Raw genomic sequence first — 17,249 nt, forward strand, 5'->3', positions numbered from 1 at the left:
TTCAGAAAATGGGACCTAAGCTGGGCAGATATCCTAAAAGCTGTACCCTGTTTTTGGAGAAATAATTTGTGCTTCATCCTTCTTCCTTTCTTTCTGATGAGGCAGTCACTTTAGACACACTGTTCACTATCAATTTAGACTCTATAGCACTCTTCAGATTTTGGCACTGAAATGTCCCCATTCTCAAGATGAGAATCAGTCCATGAGCCACGTTTAAACGATGGACACCCCTTCACTACAGAAAAGTGAAGTCTTCAGAGTCAAAGAATAGATGTGTGGGGTATGCAGGGAGGAGACACCATTTATTCTCTGCTTCCACTTTAACCCTCCCAACAATCCTATGAAGGATTACTATTGTTATCCCCTTTTTATGGGTGATGAAAATTAGGTGTTAAAGGCAAGAAACCTACCCAATATCACATCTAATATGCAGCTTAATATGGACTTAGGAGAGGCAATGTTGTTAAACAGCTGGGGAGTGGGGAGAGGAAAGCCAAAAGAAATGGAGACCTTTTTCAGTGTATCATGTGTCTTAAACTTATAAATAAAATGGTATAAACGTCACATGTCAGCAAACCATGCAGTATTTTCTAAATTTCAACTCCAGTTTTGATATTTTTCAAAGGAAGTAAGTTCTCTCTGAGTAGCCCAGAGGCTAAATTCCTTTATACTCTTTATTTTCTTAATATTTATCAGCATGTCACTTTATATAATCAGGAACTTTTTCAACTATTTTGTTAATCCTGATTGAGCCGTACATCTGCCCATCTTTCTCCTCTTCACCACTACTTATGAATAGCCTATGCTTGCTGTCTCCATAGCCTCTTTCCATGTGTCATCTTTGACCCAATTACTCGAAACTAACAAAGATCAGTTGACAACTCATCACCGGGCCAAAATCTTTTTTCATCTGACCGCACCTCTGGACCACCTTGTCACCATCTTGACACTGAGTTTCTATGTCAGCCTCCTTGGCAACTCCTCTTCCTCCAATTCTGTTAAGTGTGGCCATTTTCTAAGAAGGCCTATGATCCCATAAACACTAGGAATCCCTGGTAAAGATTAAACTCTGAACTCCTCAATGTGACAGCCCCTCCTCCACTACATTCCCATGCCATCTCTCACAATTCGCCGTCATCCAAAGCAAATCGAATTGAGCCATTCCCTCTGCCTAAATTTTTCAGACTTCTACATGCAGAATTCTCCCTCTAGTTTTCAAGTACTCTGTATCTGCCACTAGCACATACTCAATATATATGATTATGCACAAATCTGCCTGAACAAGACAAGGGGCCAAGTATTACCTGTCTCCCAACACTAAATAAAAAAAGATGATTTTACTAAATATCTTCCCTGGCTCAGACGGTAAAGCATCTGTCTACAATGCGGGAGACCTGGGTTTGATCCCTGGGTCAGGAAGATGCCCTAGAGAAGGAAATGGCAACCCACTCCAGTACCCGTGCCTAGAAAATCCCATGAATTTGGTGTCCATGGGGTCGCAAAGAGTCGGACACGACTGAGAGACTTCACTAAATATCAAATTTTGTTTCCAAGGTAGCAACCAATTTCGTTTTGTGCTGATTATCGGACTATAAAAAACTTACTTCTTACTCACTCATGGCAAAAAGTTTTAAAAATACTATGTAGTGAACAAATTGTTCTTACATTGAAAACAATTCTTATCTACTTAACATAATTAAAACTGAGAACCAAACTGCCTACTAGTAGGGTAGCATGACCAACACATATTTTAAAAATGTTAGTAGTAACCTCACATTTCAAACAATACTGAAATTTTTAGTAAGACAAATTTTCAAGTAATAGGATCCTAACTACAATTAAGATACAAGGGGACACTTGTTCTAGTTATGATTCTAACTCAGGAGTGTTTATTAGAGCTACTTGAGTTGTTAAAAACACAGTTGACCCTTAAACACGGGGGTTAATCTACGTATTACTTATAATTGACCCTCTCTGACTTGTAACATGTGGATTCGAGCAACCAGACTGTAATATTTACAACTGAAAAATAGCCATGTATAAGCAGACCCCTGCAGTTCAAACCCACCACCATTCAATAGTCATGTATATACTCTCCATCTCCAGATATGCAGATTTAGGTCAGGGATGAAGTTAGGCCTGTGGATTGTTAAATACTCCCAGCATTTTCTGATGAATACTAAGAACTATTTGAAATATGTTTGACATGCCTTCACCTTAAATGTATTTTTACTACTTAGAATGTGTTTTCACTATTTTGAAATAATTTAAGCATCTTCATTATTTTGCCCAAAGTTACTTACAGGGCACCTGACTTTTTGTAATTGAGGTACTTTTCTAAAGCTTTATGTTCTTTTTAAAGTTAAGTGAATTACTTCTCAAAGTTATTAAGTATCAATCTATAGAAAATAAAATTTTCTCAAGTGATACTTTCTTTAAATTGAGGTACAGTGTATAGACACCGAGTCCACTAAATGAGTATGTTCTGATAAACAGGAATTATTTGTATGTAAACATACTGAGTATATACTAACTCTAGCTTTGACAAGAACAAAGCTATTGCTGAAAACACCTATTGAAGAGCAAATTTACACTAAAACATTACACCCATACGTAATACTGAGAGATTTTATTTAACTAGAAAAAAATTACTTTAGGGTAATTCTTCAAATATTAAGTTTCCAGAATGTACTCAACATTTTTTCTATTAAAAAAACAGAAATATTTAAAGTCACCTTGGCTGAGGTTGAATACTAACTTTCATTTCTTTGTTAGGCAAACACCCAAAATTTACTGGTATATTCCAGGCAGGCTCTCAAAAAAAAATCTAAAAATTTATTTAAACAATTTTTACGACTACTTACTTTCTTCATTACATTCATGCTCTAAGAAGTGATAAAATTTGCATGGAAACTCAGATTGAAAACTCTCTATAAACTTATTGTAAATTTTCAGTGTTAAAAACAGCCCCAGAAACTAACACAACATTGTAAATTACCCTCCAATTAAAAACAACAGCAGCAGCTATACCATCACTCTAAAAAGGTTTTTTAATCTCCTGATTTAATGGGTGTTTTTCTCAAGTGAGCAACCAACCTTCTCATGTAATTCTCTTCACACACTCAACGTTATTTTTTAAATTCTAAAAATTATTTAAAGGAGTTTAAAGATTCAAATTCTAACCCTGTAACTTCAAAACAAATGTACATTCATTAATTTTCACTATTCCAAGTAATACTTCTTATTCATCACAAGCTTAAGCTTCACATTTAGAAAAACTGTTTTTATGTGTATCTAGTGTTGTCCTAAGCACTCAAAAATGTTAGTATTACTGACAGTATCAGATTGGGCCTGGGAAACAGACAATGGAAACCTTTCACCCTACTCTATGCATGTAGAAAGTAAAGGGGTATTTTATTTTAAAATATCTAAGATATTAACACTGATATCCTATTTTTCCTTCCCTCTTACCCTGCCTTTATGATTAAATATATGTAAATTAAAAAACAACCTTTTCAAATAACTCGTCATGGTTACCAAAGCTGTTTTATGTTATCATTTTTAAGAATCTTCAAGTAAACTCAAATTTTTGATAAATCAAAATACTCTGCATTGCTTTAACAGGGGAAACAAAAAACAAGGTTTGCAAAATGGACTGATAAAATTCCTATGAATCAATGTGGGCCAAGAGTTAAAAGATTTTTTTCAGAAGTTCTATTTAATAAGCTCATTCTTAGATGAAAAAAAAAAAGTTATCTCCAGGAGCCTCTACTCTTCCCTTTATAAGTAAATATATATGTTTATAATAATTTCAGTGTCTGAAATCAAGAATCTGCAAATAAAATGCTAAGAAAAATAAACCATACCAATTTTCTCACCCCATACCACTGCAATTATTTTAAATGCACAGGAATACAACAAACTCAAAAGAAAAAAAATAGTGTTTTATTAACTACCACACTGTTATAATACACTTTAAACGTACAATAAGGTAGCCTTTAAATTTGAGGTGGTCTTAAGAATAACAAATGAACAGAATTCCAAATTTTTGAAATAGGTGAACTGCTGCAGTTATAGGTATACATTTAAGAAAATTGTATAGCTCTTACAAGACCAGCAATGAAACTTTATTTTGTACATTTTTAATAATTGAAAATATAAACAATAATTAAAAAATAAAAAGAAAATACAGCATAATAAAAAACATACATTTCTCAATTAAATGTACTGAATACATATAAATTTTAAGGGAAAAAGCAAAAAAAGGAAAATGGTTTATATTTAAGTGCAGACTGACTACCTAGACCAAAAAAAAAAAAAAAGACTTAAAAAAATATCATAAAACCTCTAGTTCTCTATGACTAATATCCATATGGTTGGAGTATCGTCACTATGGAAGTGATTTTGTTATGTTTGCATATGTTATACTTTACTGGTAATTTACATGATGGCTTTTAAGGCCCTGGCAGACATGTGGTTTTTGGAAACAAGATTGGATTTAAAAAAAAAAAAAAAATCACTGCTAAGACGCAATAAACCTTATTTTTTTGGTCCTCCAATATTCAAGAAAAGGGATAATTCACTATAACATTTTCTTACCACCCAAATGCCTCAACCTATACATTTTAAACCTTTTTAAACATTGGTTATATTGCCCAACTTCGTTATTGAAAGGATATTAACAAGACATTATTTTGGCAAATTAAATCTTAAACATGGCTTTTCAACAGGATTTAAAAGGTGACTATCCCTAGAGTTCCATGTTAAAATGTGTTTTTCAAAATCTTACAAGAGTAATGCTTAAAATATTGTACATAGTTAACCTAATTAAAATAATTAGCTTCAAAATGACAAATTGATAAGCTAAGTAAAGCCTACACTATGTAACATTTGCTTGGAAACTTGATTTGTCAGTTATGCATAATAAAAATTCCAGTCATCAAGAAAATTACAAAAATTTTTTTTTATCATAACATGATTTCTTTCACCCACCAACTTTTTTATCTTACAATAGATAAATACCAACATGTTCTCATTTTTACACTAAACCACACAGGATTGGTGCATTTGGTTAGACTACCATTCGCATTGTTAAATTCAATTTTCTCTTTATATAACTTGGTAAAATTTCATTTCTTCTAGATTCCAAAAGTACCTACAAAACCCATGCAATTTTACCATTTTTAATATACTATGGAATATCATACAAAGTAAGGCATTTCAGTGTCATGTATAACCAAGTTACTGTCAATCCAAAAATTTTTGCACATCAATAAAAAGATATCTAAGAACTTAGGAACAATATTCTTCTCACTACTGTATAAAAATAACCACAATGAATAAGTATTTGTGTAATATTTACTCCATTGTCTCATTTCCGGAAACTGTGACAAGCTGTAAAGGTATTTCAGTGTTGGTAAGGATATCTTGATTGCTGGTGGTGGAAGTATTAACAGTTCCTATCCCTGAAACAGAACCTTGTTGAATATTTGCAAGGATAAGTGTTGTTCCTCCTGCAGTAATCAAAGTATCATCTCGTGCAGCTTCCACAGATGCCAGCACTGTACTGCTAGAGTGGATACCTTTTTTATTCTGATGTGTTTTAATATGTTTGGCAAGGTGATCACTTCTCATAAAGCGTTTTGAACATTCTGGACAAACAAATTTCTTCTCACCTGTTAAAGAAATTGAGTTACTTAGTTTTTTAAATGCAACATTAGTAGACTCATTCTCTGAGAAAGAAAATAAGCCAAGACTGACAGTTTTAGGGACAGGGAGCAGAATTCAATTAGAATTGTATTCGATTCATGAGCTGTCCCTGCAATATTTTTTCTTCAAAATAAATTTATCATCTTTATTTTTGGATGAAAAGCAATCTTCAAACTTATTAATTAAACTATACACTGATATCAGATAAGAATCTTAATACCTCAACTATGCTAACAGTTTGTTTGCAAACATCTGTTATAAGATACCAGCTTAAAAATGACAACCTGTAACATACTTCTTTAAAGAAAACTATAGTTTTAAGCTATACTTCAGATATTATTAACATGTCAGATCCTGATATTTAACCTTTCAACTTATAAATGCAAATTCAAGAAACTACACAAAGTACTTCAAGATTAAAGCCAAGACACAAGCTTGAAATCTAATAAAGACTGGGTAGTCCCAAGAACTGGAGATGGTTATCTGATCTGATTTCAGTTGGAATAATCAAAAGCAAGCCTAATACATCATGATGTTAAAGTTAGTAAGACTCTGATGCCTAAATTTATTTTTCAACATGAATAAAAAATATTTTTAAAGTATTTTAAAACTACATTTTTTAAACACAAAAGACAGACAAAACTTCTATTATGCTGAAGACCCACTATGTGGGAGGATTACTAGAAGGCAAGGCAAGGAATACACAGAATTTACACAATAAACAAATCCAATACTTTCTTATTTTCTTCAAAATGTCTTACCTATCTCATTTCAGCAACTTTCCTCTCAGCAGGTCCTCATCAGACCTCATGCCTGAACTATTACAGTGACATGCTAGGCTTTCCCTCTCCAACCCAACAAATAAATGCCAGAAAAATCTTCCTTAAATACCAAATTTTATTAGAGTACAGAAATTTACCACTGTACTAAGTGGTACGGGGATGTAAGAGTAATCTGTAGATAACTAAATACTTTAAGGTCTCCACTAGTTAACTTCCAAGGGCTCTCTAATGTGGCTCAATCCTACATAAAAGAAAGGTATTAAGAGAATCTCATCTTCACTCATGACAAATAGAGCTCTCACTTCTTCTATTTAGATACTATTCTATTCTTCCGGGAAGGTTATTTCCCAAAGTCTCCCTTGAAACATTAGTTCTGGGAGACGCTCAATGACAAAACGGCACAATGAGAGGCTGCCACTCCCTCCCCTACCTGAAGATGCAGTGCTCACTAACAGGCGACTGAAGGTGCTCCTTGAAGGTACTTGCACAGTAAACCTCTTTAACACAGCATTTCCTACACTTTGATCATAGACCTTTCTTCCCTTCTACACCGTATCTTTTCATATCCTGCTAATCAAATTCCACTGAAGAAAATTCTAGTATAGGCCCATCTTAAGGTCTTAATACTCACTTCCCTGGTGGCTCAGACGGTAAAGCGTCTGTCTACAATGTGAGAGACCTGGGTTCAATCCCTGGGTTGGGAAGATTCCCTGGAGAAGAAGTGGCAACCCACTCCAGTACTCTTGCCTTGAAAATCCCATGGACAGAGGAGCTTGGTGAAGGCTACTATCCATGGGGTCGCAAAGAGTCAGGCATGACTGAGTGACTTCACTTTCACTTTAAGGTTTTAATGCCCAACAATGCCTTACTAGCCCAGTGATAATGATCTCTGCCTCTGGGCATACTTTATCTACTTTCTTATATTGTCAGTTGCAGTTTCAAACAGGTGAAGTTCACCTGTCTACCTACCAGATGAGACAGAAATTAAAACAAGTAGAGCATATAGTACACTGCTACATATTTCATGGGTTACTTTATATAGTTAGATCTCAGAGAATTCAAAGTCTCACCATAATTCTTCCTTCTAAGCTCTCTAGGCTTTGTAAATACATTATATATTTATCAATTCTTCAAATGCTGAGCACAGACTGATGATCATCTTGATCACTATATTGAGAAAACTATCTGTGTATGTTATATTAAGTTAGAATTCAATTTGGGTCATTCCTAGGTCCATTCCATGTAATGACCATACAAACACTGCTGCTGCTGCTAAGTCGCTTCAGGCGTGTCCGACTCTGTGCGACCCCAGAGACGGCAGCCCACCAGGCTCCCCCGTCCCTGGGATTCTCCAGGCAAGAACACTGGAGTGGGTTGCCACTTCCTTCTCCAATGCATGAAAGTGAAAAGTGAAAGTGAAGTCGCTCAGTCGTGTCTGACCCTCAGCGACCCCATGGACTGCAGCCTTCCAGGCTCCTCCGTCCATGGGGTTTTCCAGGCAGGAGTACTGGAGTGGGGTGTCACTGCATTCTCCAATACAAACACTATGTAAACACAATTAAATGAAAATCCTGACATCAAAGATCCTGTGGTTATTACCCCTCAAAGAAAATAGTTTTCTGCTTATTTCACATATATTAAAACATGAGATTATCAGAGGAAAAGGAATTATTATTACAGTGTTAAGGAGGAAGAAAATAATGATCAAGAGTAAAAGCATACAACTAATTTAGAACACTGACATAATTAACAATAATAAGATAAATGTGACTTAAGACACTGAATAAAATGAAAACAAAAAAACTGAAAAAGAAAACACAGTCTGCATAAGATAAAACATTATTTTATAAGATAAGCCATATGGCTTGTTTAGAATTAAAGTGTTTTTAAACTGATGTTGCTGAAGATAGAAATGTGATGTAAACAATCATATTTTAAAAGATTCAGTTCAGTAAGCTATGCTTTAAAAAAATTCAAGGTAGTATGCAGCCCTATAATTAATTTTTGTCTGTTAAAAGTAAAGATTAGTAACCTGTATGTGTTCTTCTGTGCCTCTGTAACTCATCACTTCGAGTAAATCTTTTACCACAGAACATCCAGTTACAAATAAATGGGCGCTCCCCAGAATGCCAACGAAGATGAGCTCTCAGATGTGAGGTCTTCCCATAGACTTTACCACATCCTGGTATATGACAAATGTGTTGCTTCTTTTTCCCAAGATTGGTACCTCTAAAAAACACACACAGAATAATATATACTTATATGAAAATATTCAAACGGACAATACCACTCATCATATTCAACATGCTGAATTTCAAACAGAAGACATCACCATGTGGTCAATCAGAAACCAAAACCATTTAAAATCAATTTAAATAAGAATTTGGAAGTTTTACATGTTCTTTTACTCCACAACTAATGTGAATGCTGTCCAAATGTAAATATTTCAAGAAATACATAATTTAAAAGGACATTTCATACAGAGTGTATAATAAAGCTATTTATTATCTTGTCAGAACCATTCACAAATACTATGCATAGACCCAATTCAATTAAATTAGCTGAACAGGAAAACTAAATGGTCTATTCAAAGTCACGATGTCAGCTAATTTAAAAAGTAAATAAATCAACAAACAGATGCAATAACTCATCACAGGTACAATTAATTAGGTGCCTTACTCAGGCTTTAAGTTAATATGATATATACATTATGTATTCACATATTTGCATGGCCATATCCTGAATATACACTGACTCACAGAAAACCAGAGGAAAAAATCTAGACAAAGCTGTCATCCTAGATCCCTAGAACTGTATGAAATAAAAGTTATCTTACAGTTAAAATTCCCTTACTAATAACCATGCAGATACCCCAAAGTATAAATCAGAGACATAAATAAAATGCAGTTTCTCCACACTGCAAAGTTTTACATCTGTTACATTTCAGTACTTGATGGCAAGAACAAGGCTTAGAAGGTATGTGCTTAGATGGGTGAACACAGGTATCTTAGCCTAAGCAAGAAGGAAACTTTTTTGATTCCAGAAATGATATTCAAAGTGTATTAAACACTACAGAAAATGTTATTACTCAACCTCGACAACAACAAAAAAGGTTACTGAATAAAGACAAATAAATGAGTTTATATTTTAAAAAATGACATTTTAGACTCATCAACAGTCGAAATTTTATTTAATAAACTTCGCAGTTTCTCTGAGATTAAAAAAGATACATTTAAGACCCCCACCCAACTTCCCCTCCTCCCACAATCTCAGTCTAGATATATAGCCTGTAAACCGTCCATAAGCCTGCAAATCCTCCTGTATATAATATACCTATTGTTTCTCAAATTTTACTGGAAAAATGCATATTTCCCCACATTTATATTTTGATGTACTCACACTCAGTAGCATGTGAAATTGCCATAGGACAAACAGTGCTAAACGGTGCAGTGCTGGCTGTTAGGTGCCATAGGTGTTCTGAACAGGGAGACATCAATGGGCTCCAGTAGTTAGAGAAGGCTTCGTGGAGAAGGTGGGTAGGATTTAGATAGAAAGGAGGGAAGGCATTCCAGGCAGAGGAATAGCATAAGTAAAGACAAGGAGGAGTCATGCTGTTGTCTCAAGGGCAAGGATGTCATAATCTAACACAATTCTAGTTTCAGCTCCAGTCCACCCCCAATTTCTACAACTCTCTTTGAAGAGCTGAGCTGAGTGAGATAGGTTTTGCTGGCTCACCTGCAATGCCAAAGTCTTAACCAAAGCCAACAGTATTTCCATTTAGTTTAGCTCTTTTAAATTTACTTTTGAATGGCCCAAAGAAAAAGAGCAATGTCTGTGGCTACTGGTGTACAAACTGATTTTACATATTGTGTCCACCATAGCAATTTCACAGAGAACCCAATTCAGTTGATTCTACACTCATAACTTCCTGCCTCTCTTCTAAGCCTACCACTCAGGTGAATCACCGTCTTTTATAAATTCAAAAGTGCTATTATTGTACTAACTTTGCAAAATTCAGCCTGAGAGCAGGAACAAAGCACAAGACTAAAATAAATTATTGCAACAAATAAGTTTTCAAAGAACCAAAATTCCAGGGAAAGATATTTGTTCATCAATTGAATTATAAGGAAATAAGACATATTTATTGTTTGAAAATGAGACAGGCATATAATAAAGAAAAAAATGAAGACAGGGCACACAAAAATATACAATATAAGGGAAAAGCCCAATACCCATGTTCAAGTTTCTATTCAAAGAAAAATGTTACTCAAGATATAGGTATGCTAGATATGGACTATGGTATGTGATATGAAGAAAGAGAACTTAAGTAAATTTGTTAACAACCTTTAAGTAATAAAAGATTACCGACTGTAAGTTTTCTTCTTGATTTATATATTTACACCCCATACCTATTACATGACCTAAAAAAATCTAACAATTTTAAGTTCATATTCTTGACTTCTTAAACTCGCTCCCAAAATTTTAACAATGCAAAGACAGAATGATACAATGAAGCAAGCTAAATTCTGAGTGGAAGGATTAAGAAAAGTAAATTGAGTCTTTTGCGTGGGACAGGAGAAACAAAACACAAACTGAAATGCTGACAGGGGAAATAACAGATTCAAAAGAATGGGTTGAGGTCTAATTCACACAAAACCTATATAACAATAATGTCCTTAGAATTTATTTTACTATCATCTCTTCTACCAGAGTATAAAGTTCCTGAAGCCTGGTTCTGCTTAATAAATATTGGCTAAATGCCCAAATGAATATAATTTTAAATATTTAATTATATTTTACACCTTGCTCAAAAAGATAAAATTTAGTTCTTTAAAGATGCCACTTTACACACACTATTATATTCTTTTAAAGAATATTGCTGAAAGAAAAAGGCCAATATTCTAAAATGCTTAAAATGCCATCTATCTCACCTTTCCAGAATGGGATTTAATATATGTTATACTTCTATTAACTGGATGTAGCAACTGCCAATGATATGATTGTGCCTATCATGAATATATTAGCTGAATTTTGTGCAAATGAGCTCTAAGAAACAATATAGTTTTTTCTTAAGAACTTCAATTTTAATTGCTCAGAATAAATTATTTTAAAATGAACTCATAGAAGTTCTAGAAAAATGAGTATTTTTATAATCTTCAGTTTGAGAAGACTTAACAGCATGATAACAATGCATCTCAAGTAAAACTTTTATGCTTAAAAGTTTGCAAACTGTGAGAATTCTCCTTACTTATATAAACAATCACATTTTGCAAACCACTGAAAAAATTGAAAGGCAATGTAAAACTGGAAAAAAAATCTGCACATATGACACAGACAAAGTAACAGATTCACAGAAGACAGAAATAATTTACAAAATTTTTAAATGGTAAAATATCAACAAAAAATGTTCAATCTCACAAAGTAACAAAAATATACTACTAAGTAAAATAATAGTGAGGCATTACTTTTCATCTCTCAGACTTTCAAGGTTTTTAAAATGACAGAATTCATTGTTGGCAAGGGTGTGGGCAAACAGACACTCTCCTATCCACCGATGGAATACAAATTGATGCAACTTTCTAGGAGACATTTCCCTTTGATCCAACAATTCCACCACTGCCAACTTATACTGATGAAATAATCAGACAAACGTGCAAAGACATATGTGTAAGAATTAACTGACAATAAACTCCCAAAAAGGTTTTAAATTCTTATACATCCACACACTAGAATACTATAGTCATAAAAAATTGATGCAAGCTTTTTGTAGACTTGGAAGTATGATCACAAGAATTTTCAAAATAAGAACAGACATGTAAAACAGAGAAGGTGATCCTACTTTAAAATATATTTAAAGTCTAGAAAGATAAATACAAATATGTTACAACAGTCATCTTGAAGTGGGCTGGAAATTAAGTATTATTTTAATACTCTTCTATATTTCTGAATTTTGGGGGCATGTTTTAGTTTAATAAATTTGAAACTTTCCATTTAAAGAAAAATAATAAGCAAAACACAGGCAAAGCCATGATCCTCAGATTTGACTTTCATGAAAAATTTATCTTGAAAGTTCCTCTAAAAATGAGAGTAAACTTCAGAAAAGTTGTTGTCTAACTAAATTCCACACTAACTTATTTAAATTGACCAAAACATTTCAAAGAATAAATCAAACAAGTGAATAATTACCATTAGTAAATACAAATGCCTAAGGATCAGATGCAGAAGCAAATTTACTCAGGAGCAGTATAGTGGTTTAAGACAGGTCCTAGAGTAAGAAACTGGGTCCAAATCCCAGTTGTACATGCTCTTAAAAACCATTCATCCTCTCCATGCCTCACATATAAGACTATCTAGAACACAGTAAGCTCTCAGTATTAACAATTAGTTATTATTATTAATGTGAATGGGCTGGCCAGTGTACAAATCAACTTTTCAAAGGCAGGTAGGCTTTATTAGATCAAGTTCATTAACTCTATTCATAGATCCCCCCACCCCCAGTCTATTTAAATAGCTCATTTCTGACAGAGGTATATTAAGATATTTCACTATGACTGGAGGATTTGGTTAGTATGTCTTTAGAGTGCTATCAGTTTTTTCTCTATACACTTCAAAGTTGTGGGAAAAAGGTACCATGGCTAGTAAACTTCTTGATGAAAACTTCATGTTATTAAGAAATATATCCCTATCTATCCATTTGATTAGGCGAAAAAATCAAACAGATATCAAATAATACCATGTCTGCTATGCATATTTCCTTTTTGTTAACATTTGCCTAATAAATCTCTTTCATTCCTTTATTTTCAGTATTTCTGTGCCAATTTAAGATGTTCTTTATAATCAATGTAAGGCTGGAGTTTAAGGATGATCAGAGACTCAATCTCTTAATTATTAAGCTTAATCCATCCACATTTAATACAGTTACTGATAGGTTTTGAGTTTGTCATTTTTTTCTTAAATTTTTAAAAACACTGAACAGAAATATTACAGTTTCACTTTTTAAAAAATTCCACCATTAATGCTTATTATTCATTTCTGTTGAAAATGGAAAATACACTTTATCACCAATTTCTAAACTTATTTTTATATTATATAAGTTATTCTCAAGAAGCAACTTATCAGTGTTTAGGCAAATCTCATTGCTGGGTTGCAAATTATCTGATATGGGCCTATTAAATGGCATCTTACTATACTTCTTTTTAAAGTAAACTAATTTTAGTTTTTTTTAAAAAAGGCATTCAGAACTAAAAATGTGATTTCACATGTTTTGTGCACTAACTTTTTCTGCCACACTCATACAGACAAACACACAAGATGATCATGTAGTGAATAATTTCCCTTAATTAGGTGTCAGGGCATGCAGCATTTAAAAAATTAGGATGATGATATCAGCAGCCTAAAAAAAAAAAAAAAAAGGATGTTGCATGTGTGCATACCTCCCACCACCTTCTTTACAGTTGGGACAGGTGCAAGCTACCCTTCGAAGTCTTTTTCCTTCTTGATGTTGTTGGTCCCCTTCTTCATCTACCACCTGTACTCTTAAGTGTGTTAGATCATTGGTATTCAATGTAGAATCGCCACTGAGCTGCCACTCTTCAGGATCAGGTTCTTCTTCCTTGATCCTAATATCTAAAGAAAAAAACAAATACAGATGAGAAGCAGCCCACTGGCCCAAAAAGACAGCAAGAGATCTGAGCCTCTCTAAGATAAAATGAGTAAGTACTATGTATACGTAAAAAAATCCTCTGTTGGTGGAGCATAATCATTGCTCCCTGTTGTGGATTATTCTTCTAAAACAACTTGTTTTATTCTAAATATCAGAGATTAAGCCAAAAAGAAAGCATGAGAGCTTGTTTTTTAAAATTCAGTAAGAAAGCCAATTTTTTTTTGAGCAAGCTAAGTCATAAAACAATCTGAAACTTAATTATAACTGTTCAAATAGTCAATATATCTAACGGTCAACTCAGACTGGAACAAATTCTAATGCCTTAAACCTCTCTTGTACAGTCTATATCAATTATACCCATTTGTAGAAACTACGGGAATTCAAAATGTAGGTATTATGGGAATGCAATTATGCCTACCTGTAGGTACTATGAAATTATTACTCATAAACCTAACCTTTAAAGTCAATCCTTGCAAAAACATCCATAATGGGCACAACCACAGTATCACTGTGGAAGGAGGTACCTATGTATGAGAGAGTTTTTATTTTCAAGGAATTGTATTATAAACCAGACTGAGAAACAAAATGAGCATGCAATGGTGAAGAAGATGGATACGGAAGGAAGCTACATCATTTTCTCAACATAGCCAAACATCTTTCTTTATATCAATAATGACATGACATCATTTTCTAAGTGAGCTAAGAGGTTTTTTCAATTCCAAAAAAAGCAAATTCTTTTAAAAAACAATACATGATTTAGAATACTGAACAAAATCACCTTTGGTAAAACATACATTTCTGCTCATTTTTATTTTGATTTATGTAAACTAAAAATCTCAATAGAAAATTACTTTAGATCTGTATTAGTCATTAATAATTAGAGCCAAAAGTAGCATGAAGAATAAAATATGCTTTATCTAATATCTCCTGAATTTATACTAATGAAAACTAGAATGTGAAACCAAGAAAAATGCCTCAAATAGTTTAAATTTATAAGAATAACTACAACTAAAAATCAAGGAGGGAAATGGGAAGAGAGAGCACTCTGGCCTGGGCAACCGGGTAGATGGTGGTGCCTTTCACTGCAATAGTAAACACTAGCAAAGGTTCAGGTGGAGGTAAAGAGGGACAGTTAATGAGTTCAGTGTTGCTGGTCATGGAGTCTGAACTGTTGTCAGACAAACCAGTAAAAAAAAAAAAGTTGGACCTGCACAGATGGGGTCCATCCAAAGAAGTAGGTTAGAAAATGCAAAGGCTACGAGTAGAATGAGAAGAGAATTAGCCTGTGAAGAATGCAGGTATTTAAACAGACAGAAGAGGAGGAAGCTGTGAAAGAAAGAAGTACCCAGGAAAATGTGCTATATTAAAAGAAAGGAAAGAGAGGAAGTGGTCAACATCAGGTACCAACATCAGGTAGAAAAATCAAGACATCAAGACAGAAACTAAGAACACGGGCAAGAAGCGAAAAAGTGTTTAGTAACAGGTACAGGTAAGTTTTCAAAACATCTGGTTCGAGAGGGAGATGGAAACCTGCGAACACAGGCTGAGGCTGGGGAGGGAGAGGTTCGTTCAGTTTGTGGAGGCAGGAGAGACTGGAACATGTGTAACTGTTCACGAGGAAGCTCCACTGCAGAGGGAGAGACTGCAAACACAGAGGTGAAGTCTTTGAGAAGTCAGGAGGGGGTGATGGCTTAATTATGGCTTAATTATTTATTAAATGAAAGAAGGTGCTTATATCTTTTCTTCTATTACATGAGAAGAAAAGATATAAGCACCTTCTTTCATTTAATAAATAATTAGCTACTATGTGCCATGAACTGTGTTAGACCTCAGAGGCAGAGAGAATTTGATGGTTGGAAGTTAAGGGGAAAGCTGGTTTCTATTTCCCTAGCGAAAAGATGAATTAGATACGTATAAAATTCATCCAAACACACAACATAAATGAGTACTGATCACTCTATAATCAGGTGTCCACCTGCATCATTATGACAAACATTTAAATACTTGCACAAACACTTCATAGTATTAGCTTTTTTACCAGTTAATTAAAAGTCTCAGCATACAAATAGCACGTATCCCATGCTGGATAAATTTTGAGTCCATGAAATGAGGAATCTTAAATATTTTTAATGGATGATAATTGCTTTACAATACTGTGTGGGCTTCTGCCATGCACCACCATGAATCAGCTCAAGGCATACACATGTTCCCGCCATCGCACCCACATGGTAGTGTGTGTTTCCATGCTGCTCCCTCGATTCGCCCCACCCCTCCTCCCCCACTGGGCCCACAGGTCTATTCTCTATGTCTGGGCCTCCACGCCCTGCAAAGAGGTTCATCAGGACGGTCTTTCTAGATTTCACATGTGCATGTTAATAGACAGGATTTGCTTTTCTCTCTCTGATGGTTTTAAAGCTACTCATTTCACATTATTTGTAACAAGACAGCAAGGAAAAAGGAGCACAGAATGCTAAATACAGATAAAGAAGTCTAGAGAGACAGAAGAAAGATTTAAAGACAACACACAGAACAAATAAAGCAACTGATGAGATAGGGCAAGAATGAACTACAACCTGACTGAGAGGATAACAATATTAAAAGGGCATTCCTACTCCTATTGCTAATTCTCTCAATGGAACCTACAAAATAATTTTAACATGACTGAGCAACTAACACTAACCTTTACTTATCCTTCAAGATTAGTTCAAATGCCATCTCCTTCATACACGCTTATGTTGGAATTAATTCTATTTACTGGTTCACACATCCCTTTAGATAATGCTTCACTCAAAAGTGCTCAGAAAATACAATCTGACTAAATTAAAAAACCCTTCCTTAAGGAGGAATTTCCAGTATAGCTAATAATCTACCTGCAAAGACTGTCTCTGGCTTCACTATGCTCCTTCTATCTATAAATAACACATATAGATAAGACTTAAAATTTTTCATTTTATCCCAAATGGATACTTAATTTCCTAGCATCACTTAGTGGAAAAAAAAGAAAAATCAGTTCATATGGACAGGACCACTTAGTGCTCACTAAAAACAGTAAGTTAAACTGCCCAACAGGTGTTATACCCAATTTTTTCATTTTA

The 17,249-nt window shown here is 34.1% G+C and overlaps 1 protein-coding gene across 3 annotated transcripts in view; it reads right to left on the reverse strand.

Annotated features, from left to right (window-relative positions):
* The window catches only part of SP3 (Sp3 transcription factor), a 56,735-nt gene continuing 43,409 nt past the window's right edge, over positions 3,924-17,249 (reverse strand). For all 3 annotated transcript variants that reach the window (XM_018064790.1, XM_018064800.1, XM_018064805.1), the window contains 3 exons: positions 13,925-14,117; positions 8,524-8,720; positions 3,924-5,675 (listed from right to left, as the gene is read on the reverse strand). In XM_018064790.1, the coding sequence (XP_017920279.1) occupies positions 5,359-5,675; positions 8,524-8,720; positions 13,925-14,117 (707 nt within the window). In that variant the 3' untranslated portion in view covers positions 3,924-5,358. The remainder of the gene's footprint in view (positions 5,676-8,523; positions 8,721-13,924; positions 14,118-17,249) is intronic.

This window comes from Capra hircus, chromosome 2, assembly GCF_001704415.2.
Source record: "Capra hircus breed San Clemente chromosome 2, ASM170441v1, whole genome shotgun sequence".
NCBI lineage: Eukaryota > Metazoa > Chordata > Mammalia > Artiodactyla > Bovidae > Capra > Capra hircus.